Below are 10,510 nucleotides of genomic sequence, written 5' to 3'. Positions count from 1 at the left end.
CTGCCACAGGTTTTCTCTGTCCTAAATCACTGTCCACCTCCAGGCTCCTGGCCATCACGGCAGTTTGGAAAAAACGGGTGAGGACCAGAGAGATGCTAAGGGAAGCCCATCCTCAGCATGGGCAGTGGGGGCAAGAGGAGGCTGTGAAGGAGAAGGGAGCGGGGATTTCCGGATCTGGCAGTGATATCTTCTTGTGCTTCCACCACTTCACACACCAAAAATAAGTAGAGAGGGGCCACTGCTGTGGTAGGGCAGAGCACTACTGCTAAGTCACCTCTTTGGCCAAAAAAGAGTGGGGGGAGTAAAACCTATATATATAGTATAAATGGGATTCCTGATTTCAAAAACATACATAATCACACACCGATAGGTTCAAGAAATGCAATTAAATTAGAAAGAGTGACCTTATGGACCTACTGTTTCCGTATTTGAAGATGATTTTTGAAAGTATGAGCAACTATTTATGTTTCTCTGGAAAGGAGTGCAGGTCAAGCATCATAGCGCAGTCTCTCTGCTGGCTTTAACTGCTGTTGGGGAGGTGCGTTACAGCCCCGAGTTGTGCATTTGCAGAGAAAATATCACACCGTCCAGATGCTCAAGTCTACTCTTTCTGTGCAGAAAACCCCGCACAAGGCTGTGACAGTGTATGAAATACCAGGAAAGAGCTCAGAGTATTTTTCCGACGCTGGGTAGAACTTAGCAGTGAAGCACAGTCATTTCAGTTGGGATCAGACTATCCATTAGCTATCAAAGTCCGAAGTCTAATTAACCCCCAAAACTGATGGGCAGAGATCATTCCTCTTTTATGCTGCCTAACTGGTTGTATGTACGCTGGGCATGCAGTACCTAAGTCAGATGCTGCTTTGTTATAATTAGGGCAGCAAATTTTGTTTTCTGTTTGGTACTTGCTGTTACATATTGCATGTAATGTATGGCACTGTTAAGGGAAAAAAATTGGAGTCAAAGTGCCTGGAAAGTTAGGTCTGCTCTGTAGCACTGTGAGATTGTTGACATCTGCCGAGGTTGGAGAGCTCAGTAAGCAGGAAATGGGGTGTCACTCTGAGTGGTAGTTTACCATTATCCTGGCATCCTAATGAAGTGTCTGCAGTGCACAGAGCTTCTGGATGGCATCTTAACGCACGGCTAAGCAAAAGCACTTCTCTCCTTGTCACTGTCATCCATCTGCCTGCACCCTACTGTAGCCAATGGGATGGAACCATGCTACAATGTGCTATAAGCCATTTAGAGTTGCACATTGCATAATCAGTCCCATCAAATATGTAAAAAATGACTATTATTGGTTATTTCCCTCAAACTCCGGCACCTGGAGTTTGATACATTAAAGTTTAACTTTTGTAAGTGCTGTTTTTTCCCATTATTTCCACATACATTTTTGTTAAATGGGACTGAGTTGCGAACTTATTGTCTTGGGTCTTGCTAACGGATCGCAAAAGTTGTATGAATATTCATTGCAAACTCTGCTTTATATCACAGGATGAATTTATCAATTGCCCATATAGAGAGGTTTCACGCAATTCTCATTTTCGTTTGCAGCATCTATTTCTGAGGCATGAATAAAAAGTAAAATCAATTCAGATCACAAATTGGTTATTTTCCTTATAGCAAACATTAGTTAGTTTGAACTCTTCTTATAGATTTTCTTTTTAAAACAAGAAAATATTTTACAATGTATCTGCACGAGACAATTGCCATAGTGTACTGCAAGTGATTAAAATTGGGACTTTTATGTTGTGTACAGTAACATTAAAATATCTTGACATTAGAAGTGATACGAATATTTTATCTATATACATAGAAATCTGTGTATTTTAGCCACCATGACTTCCAGAATATAAAGACTTACCAAATGAAAGCAGAGTTTTGGGCAGTTGATGTTTCTGAAAAAAAAAAAAAAAAAAAAAAAAAAATCAAGCCAACAGAGCACTCTCTTTTAAGCAAGTTTTCATTCCCTGATAACACCAAAGCTATCAAGGACTGGGGTTAAGCATTGTGTGACAGGGTAAGCTTCTAAAATGGGCAAGAGCAAGATGAATTGGCTAAGTCGGGTGTTTATTTATACAAACAAGAGGGCAGAACATAATTTAGTTGCATCAGGAATTTTTCACAGACATTAAAACTATAGCAAACATAACAGCGGGGATGCTTGCACAGCAGCACAGTGGGGAAGCTCACAGAGCGTCTGCCCACACTACGGCTGGCTGTAGCCAGCACCATAAGTCTCACAATTTCATTAGCACTCAAAAATCCACCTAAACCACTCAGTTCCGACAAAAAAAAAGATAAAATACAATGAAATAAACAAACCAAAAAAGCCCCAGACAAGACCTGTCTTTCTCTCAGCAGCTGAATCAGTTGCAAATTGTTGGAAAAACTCTTGGCAGACAGATTTTGCTGTAGCAACAGTGTATGACATTTTAACCACAGCAGAAATCTTATCCAAAAAAACAAAACAAGGTGAGAAAAGCCATGTAAGAAAATCAGAGAGAGCCATGCCGAAAAAACAACAACAATGAAACATAGATTAGATGGCAGATCAATAGTTTGATATTTTATGCAGAATCATAAATCATTGTTTTTTTCAGCAGTTCAGCTGTGAGGCTCAAAAGCATGAAAAGAAACCGTGGCTCGTGATAAAATTAGGCATTAATGTGAGCCATAAATGCCATTTAACATTAAACATGCACAAGCCACTGAAATGCCTGGTAAAGGGAAATGGGCGCTATAGTAAAACTATACAAAGTAAGTCAGACATGAATAATGCAGCAGGTCTGAGGAGGGTCACGGGTCAGACTCCAGTACCTTACAAAATAATGAATGCATGTCAGGTTAGAGACACACATCCCTTCCTAGCAAACGTGAGTTATTGGAGATAAACCCTGGACTTCCTGTTCTGCAACAAAGTGGCTTGTTGTAAACATCTATGTCCATTTAAAATTAATGATTAAAAGAAAGATTCGGTGGGATTTGCTTAAGTATTCTTTATGGACACGAGTGCTAAAGGTTACTTTCTTCATTCATTTTTACCCAGCCACTGTTAATGTTACAGACACATCATGTTTTCTTCTGGGCTCAAATGTTTATCCAAAGCTCATTTACAAAAGAGCTTATATAATATTAAGTGGGTTTTTTCAATGCATTCTTCATTTAAATATAAACAAGAGAGCATCTCCACAGTTTTGCTCCGTTAAAGGGAGCCAGCCCTATTTTTAGACAGTAACCCAAATTCTAAATATACATTCTATGAAAATATTACATGGAAAACCATCTGCGATTCACTTCAGTGTATCTTGATGGGCTGAAATTATCACCTACATCTTCCATATTTTGCCCAAAAAATGCAAAAAACCTTAACCATCCTCTCATTCTTTATTTGAGATATGTGATTACAATGACTCTTTCCCTTCAGAAATCCTCACAGGGAAAAAAGAGTCTAACTTTCCAAAATGGGAATCTTTTTCCCAGATTTTCACAATAAACAAAATATAATGAAAAATAATATTATTTCCTTTCATCAAAACTGGTCTACTTCATTTTCGAGACTTAGCTAGAGAATTTAACAGCTGCTTAGAGTGTTTTCCTTCCTTTGTACCCTGTACTGCCAGGCTTCATCATACAGCACAAGGAGGAGGATACCTTCTCCACAGCTATTTATGCAAACCCATGTTTAAGGATTTCCTCCTCCGTTTGAGCATGGTAAAGAGAAAACTTAAAAAAAAAAACCCAAAAAAAACAAAAAAAAACCTTAAAAAATATTTCTACTTAGGAATCTGAAAGGGGAAAATTTCTAGGAAAGTCGAACTCAAGGCTTTACCAAAATAAAGCAAATACATAGCCATTGCAAATGAAACATAAGATCTTGCATCTGATCTGTTAAATATTCCATCAACAAGGTCAAGAGTAAAGACAAGCCCAGCCACAAAAACTGAAGCGAGAGCAAGCTTTAACAAAAAAAATGAACAGTTTATCCTCTTCAGCTCCTCAAGTGGAAAAACAAATTCTTTTATACTAGAGAAAAATCAAGCGTGTATATAGCATTTAAAAAAACACCAATATCAACCATTTTAATGAAAGAGTAAGCAATATTTTCATAGAACTATAAAAGGGAGCGAGACTAAGTGTGATGGCAAAAAGCCTGGGCTCAGCAGCTTTGTGTGGGAAATGGTGAAATGTGACTGTGATTTATAATGAGAAAAGGTATCTACAACATACAATTTTCTACCTAGCTGCAAATAATAATTCATAGTGATGTCCCTTCCAGATAAAATACCTTTGCAATGTAGGACTCATGTGGTAAAATGATCATGATAAATGTCAGACCAGTGCAGGTAACGGCTTTACAAACCATTAAGATTAGCTGGCTCTTTTTTTTTGATGATAACAGTAACCATGCTGTGACTCTATGTGGTAATAATATCTCAGTACTGATAAATGCCAGAGCCAGGCAGAGGTGTTTATCATTCCCAGTTCAGAAATGCTGACTAAAGTTACCACGTGTTGCCTGTTTCTTCTTCTTTTACAACAGGCCGACAATTAACAAATAGACCGATTCACAAAATAATTTTGTGCAAAATTTCTACAGGTTTTGTGCTTTAGTGCCTGACAAAAGAGCTCTTCTCCCACATGTCAGAACTGACGACTTTGGTACAGTAAGCCCTCAACCAAAGCTTTCTACCCTTGCCGTTCTCTCAATAAATAATTTCTTTGTAAATTAATACTGTTCTTTTTGGTTTATTTCTCTTACGAATATGCCTTATAAGGAAGCGCAGCCTCTGTAATGTAGATGTTTCTGTAGGGGAGATAGTTACCAAGCTGGTATCTGTGTTAATCAACACAGAGCAGAGCCACTTCCTTCAAGAGAGTACGATAAAGTTCTACTGTATGCCATTTCCTCACAACAGGCAAAGAGCGAACCTTTCCTTCCATTGAGCCTTTCTCTACCTCAGTGTTTCAGTTCTACTCAAGTCCATTGAACTCTCAGGAGAAAAGAGAATTAAAAAATAAACTGGCTGAGGAGCTTTATTTGAGAGGTTGCAGTACAGCCAGGGCAGCCCCAATCTAAATATAACTTATCTGGTAAGATCGTAGCGCGTAGGCACACCAAGCAGCGCAAGTAAAAAGCCCACAGAATTTGTACTCCACTTCTGCAAATTTCACATCGTTTTCGCTTGTAGCTTCAGACATATTTCCACTGGACAGATCATCTGTGGGACAAAAATAAACGGTACTAAAGGCTTGTGGCAGAAAACATCAAGGGACGACTGGGTTGCAAGACTGGGGGAGCTTGTGCTGTTCAGCAGTTAAGGTTCTGTATAGGTCAGACCAGAACAAGAGCGAGATACACAGAAAGGGTGTTCCTCATTCGTGTGTAACTTCATTACGACTACTGTCAGTTGCATGACTTCCTATAGAATAAATCCGTATGAAAGCTTAGGGTTTTTTTACTGGATAATCACACCTATGCATTGACGACTTCAAGATCTTGTCTTTCATATCTATATAAATGTTTAAATTACAAACAGTGTAGATATATACATCTATATCTGTGCGTACGAAGTATTAGTCTCAACAGAATTAGGAATACATGCTGAGGAAGGGACATTAACCTAGCAATTTTAACTTTTAAATTCAGTTGTATTGCAGGAATTTTTTGCTGGAAACTTTTTTTGATGAAATCTTTGAATCAAGGCACTCATCACCATGTCTGTGTAGGCAGCATCTACTGCAACTGGGATTCTATCCTGATTGAGATCTCTGGGTGCTAGGGTAATATGAATACTAAAAAGAAACATATACAACGGATAATAAGTGATAATTAAATCATAGATGATAAGATCAGAAAAGTATTCTCAGGTTATCTAAGGCATGTAACATGCACGATGTTTTCCCTGCATCAGACCTACTGGCACCTTATCTAATCTGTTCCTAAACGAAAGCACAGTTACACATGACTTTGCTGTAGTTACAACATCTTATACTAATCGATGAAAATATCAGTCAAACCTTTCCCGTGAAGCTATGAATCATGCTAAAACAAGAAGGTATATCTTAACAAAAAGCATAGCAATATTCTTATCACCTCAAAAGAGAGATTAGTACTTAGTACTGCATTCTTTATTTGTAATTACAAGTTTGAAATATAGATTCTTTCCTACAGAAAATACAGCTGTGAGATGCTACAGGTATTAGAAAATAGCTACAGTGGAATAGTTTCTCGAAATCAGTGAATAAACATGACTAAAAAGAATAGCAAATCATTTTATATTTTCAAACATGACAGGGTGCTACTCAAGATGTGGGTCTCTTACTACTTGGAGGTACTTTAGTTTAGGATGATGGTCTAATAGTCTAATAAAATAAATAAAAATCATAAGGAAATAATTCTGTGAACCAGAAAATGTTCCTTTAAGATTAAAAGAGAATTTTTAATCCTTGTAAATTACTCTTGCTCTCTATTATGGTGGAAGAAGGTATGATATATTCTGTTTTCAATCATATATCAATGATGGCTTTTCTTGTCAAGCTACCAGGCACAGTACTGGGCAAAGTAATGTCCTAACATGGTACTCAAGTGGTTATTTTCTCTCTCTTTTTTTTTTTTTTCCTCCCTTTAGAAATCCAGGACAACACCACTCGCATCAAATCCATAAGGAGCCTGGTAAAAAAGCTCCCTAGACCAAACCATGACACAATGAAAATCCTTTTTGAACATCTAAGAGAGTAAGTAGAACTGTGGTACTAACAGATCGATAATTTTAAAAGGAATAGGTGTGTGGTGTCCAAATCCTATTGGAAATGTCATCCAAAATACCAAAGATAATTCAGTTCTGTGGAAAAACTAAGCATGATTTATGGTATCTACGTATATCTTATTCCTGCTCAAGAAATCAGCACATCTAAGCAAAAGCATCAGTTTTGCCTTTACTAGAAAACAGGTCAGTTCTGTTTTCCTTCGATTCAGGCAGACACATGAGGAGTACTATGCTACAGATGCACTGAACTGGGCAAATGCAACACGTTCCAGTATTGCATTTGTCCAATTTGGTTTGACTTTCTCCAGCAATGAACCTCTCGATCACCATATTTTCACCATCGAGATCTCTGCCGTCCAAATTCCTTTATTGAAGCACGTGATGATAGAAATAATCTCACCCAAGAAAATACATTACAAGCTCTTCTACCACATGAGGAAGCTTGTGACCACACAGAACATCTAAAACACACTGAGGAGAAATTCAGAAGTGCACCTTTGCTCTCCTGAAGTTGCTGACACACCACAGAAAGAGAAAAAAGTCACGGTGAGGCTCCACCTTAACATTCCTCTGTGGTTTCCCCACTCGCTGAGCTCCGTTTGCAAAAGACGTCAGACCACAAAGTCAGCCCAGGATCTCATGTTCACTTTGGGTTTTCTTCTCATGTTTCATGGCATTAACAGCAAAAATTTATGCAGACTATTGCTCAGAAACCAACCTGCAGCTCTGTGACTTGCAGAATGACTGGGCAGAAGTGGCATACCTCAAGACAGGGGCACACGAAAGGCAGGATCCTGTTCCTTCCTTCATGACTGTCCTGCTGCTGGGCCTAACCGCTGCCATTTGTACAGTCACTTTTCAGCCAAACTACCTTTAAAATGAAGGGACTAAGTAGGATCTAGGGCCCCGTCTCTGGAATGATATAATGACCCCAGTAAGTGAGTGATAAAGACTCAAAAAAAAAGACTACTCTGAACTTATAATGAATGATGCCTTTATACTGATCATTTCTGCTACATTCTCCTGGCATATACATAAGAGATTAAGATCCTTTATCTTGTTTTGCAACGTCCAGCAGAAACTGCAAAATGAAGTCCATATAGTTGTGGGAATGTCCCCATTTCATTCAGCATGGAAGGACTTTAAACAGTCCATAAAATGACTGAGTTTGGCCTTGCAGAAAAATAGTTTTCTATGTATTCATCTGATGTACCCTGTGCACACATTCTCTCCTTCAGCGGTTATCTAGAGAAGGATGATAATTTATTACTGTCAATGGAAGAATAATAAGGGAAATTATTTCCTGGGAAGAACCTGAGTGCAAGAAGTGGGTACACGCTGTCAGCACAGATATGCCATATACAAAATTTACTGCACCATATGTGGCATTGATCCTAACCTGAAAAAAGTTTTGTTACCATGCCTTAGGGGAGAGTTATCAGGTATGCACAATAAGTCTTTGATCTCATAGTTAAATCACTTGATCGAGACTCGGGAGACATGGGTTCAGCTCTTGGCTTTGACCGGATGTTCTGGGTGACCTTGGGTAAATCACTTAATCTCTCTGCGCCTTGGTTCCTTGTTTACAAAATGATGATAATACTGCCTTTGTCTGCCTTGGCTTTTTAGAGCATAATCTGTTTGGGACAGCAATTGTTTCCTGCTGTGTATGTGTAGGATAACTGGCAAAACTGGACCAAGACTGATGTTTCTTGGAGAAAAGAAAATCAAAGGAAAAAAAAAACCCACACTAAAATATTCCCTATAAAATACTAATACTTCTTAATGCGTATGTACACAACACTGGGCTTGACTACAACTCTATAGACATAGTGCTACCTAAATAAGCCCATGCTCTTACTGAGGTGTCACTGCAGAAAGCATGACGAAGCTAGAGGTACAGCGATGCAATACAGCAGCACCGAGTGATGGAAGGCAGGCAGATGTGATGTCTGAGCCATCTGAGGGTCTGAGCACTATGGGAGCAATCGTCTGAGTCTCTCTGAAGAAGGCCAACCTTCTCTGCCATGCAAGCACATCCTCAGGGAAGGATAAGGCTTTTCCATGAGCTTTGCTCCATTGATGTAGAAGCAGCAGTAGAATAGATACTGGGGGAAGAAAACTAAAACCAACAGATAAAAACTGATTTGTTCTCTTGAACTTGTCAGTGCAAAAGACAGGGATAAGAACTCATGGCTCTGTAATGAGGATAAAGACACATACATTCTACACAATGACATGATGTTTATGTCATGTAAATATAGGCTGTGTGTGTTTGCCTTATTTTTACTTAATTTAAATTTAACTAGGAAACAAGACTACTTTGCAGAGGTTAAAAAGCATAGAATTGAATCGCTTTCAGGAACACTCTTCAGAACAGGGGTGCCAATGTGCATGACGTGACAGCCTCACCGCTGACTTGCACCTTGTGCCACCCTCTTCAACCACAGGTTTTGCTCGGTATAAATCACAGGAAATTCAAAACTTTCTGGTTAGTTGAAAAAATAAGTAAACTAGTTTGGTTTGAGGCATATTACTGCAGTTCCTGTATTTGCTGGTGGAGATGGCTGTTCTTACCCACCATTGAACTGAGCTTCAAGAGAAGCTAAAGGACCACAGTTACGCTGTTTCTGTGGCATTCCTTCTTTCTCCTCCCCCTTTCTTTCCTCTCTATCAGACAAATAGGAGAACAGGGCTATGCAGACCTGGGCCGTGGGGCCATGTAAGCCTGTGACTTCTGCACAGCACACAGGAGCATACATCTCACTGACATGCAGGAGCTCACCATGAGAATCCAACCTTCGCCCAAAAGGCCACATTTACCCTAAATCACTGACAGCAGTGAGGCTGCGCTACGGTTTCGTTCTGTGGCGATCCAGTCTGCAGGATTAGGTCCAGATCAAGCACAAATAACAATGTGAAACGCACTTTGGAAGGGTCCTCCTTTAGAAACCCAGACAACGCAGCCAATGAGAGAGTCTGCAAGAAAGGCCTAGCAGCAGGGATTAACACCAGTGCCATATATCTTTCTTAAACCAAGCCCTCTGAAGTTGCAAGAAGTCACAGTGCAGCACATGAAGCTCAAAGGAGGTGGATTAAAAGCAAAGCTTGGGGTTGCAGTACCTGTTCTTTTAAGTTTCTTGCATTTGATGGGAAAAAACCCCAACCCCTCAATGTCTCCTGTTCATCTTTGCATGAAATTTATTCTACTCATAAGAAAAAGAGACAAAATACGGCACTGAACAGACATATCATGTAGCTCTTGTCAGTCTAATACCATAAGAAATTGTTTTACTAGGACTCATACTGAAAATAACTGAGCACAACTACTACTAGGTTATTCATACTTCTTCCTGAAGATGAGCAAACCAAACAAATATATTTTACACATGAAAGAAACAACAAAAGCCAACATGAGTAAAGATTTTCCCAAACAAAGGGCTACAGAAAACAACCTGCTCTACCTGAACACATTTAGAGAATATTTGCTCACTATATATAGCTCATAGACTGCTGTCTCATACATTCGTGAAACCAGCGCCCCAGTTCTCCAGGACTCCACTCTTTCCTGTTGCTTATCTACAAGTGAATTTTACTCCCAAACAGAGTGAGCTAATCGCAGGTACCAGCTGAAACTCAGATACTGTTCTCATCCTATTTTGCAGGACACAAATGATGCAGAAACCTTGTATTGCCTCTCTGCACAAACATGAGCTGAGCTCAGCCATTCCCTATTTGAT

General features: G+C 39.3%; 1 protein-coding gene across 1 annotated transcript in view; it reads left to right on the top strand.

Annotated features, from left to right (window-relative positions):
* ARHGAP15 (Rho GTPase activating protein 15) overlaps nucleotides 1–10,510 on the top strand; it is a 329,505-nt gene that overhangs the window by 299,289 nt on the left and 19,706 nt on the right. Inside the window, exon 13 of the mRNA XM_086465681.1 lies at nucleotides 6,633–6,738. Within this exon, the coding sequence (XP_086321807.1) occupies nucleotides 6,633–6,738 (106 nt within the window). The remainder of the gene's footprint in view (nucleotides 1–6,632; nucleotides 6,739–10,510) is intronic.

Source organism: Leptosomus discolor, chromosome 5, assembly GCF_034619465.1.
Source record: "Leptosomus discolor isolate bLepDis1 chromosome 5, bLepDis1.hap2, whole genome shotgun sequence".
NCBI classification, from domain to species: Eukaryota; Metazoa; Chordata; class Aves; order Leptosomiformes; family Leptosomidae; genus Leptosomus; species Leptosomus discolor.
The sequence above is the reverse complement of the archived record's forward strand: the minus strand, read 5'-3'. Positions and strand labels throughout refer to the sequence as shown.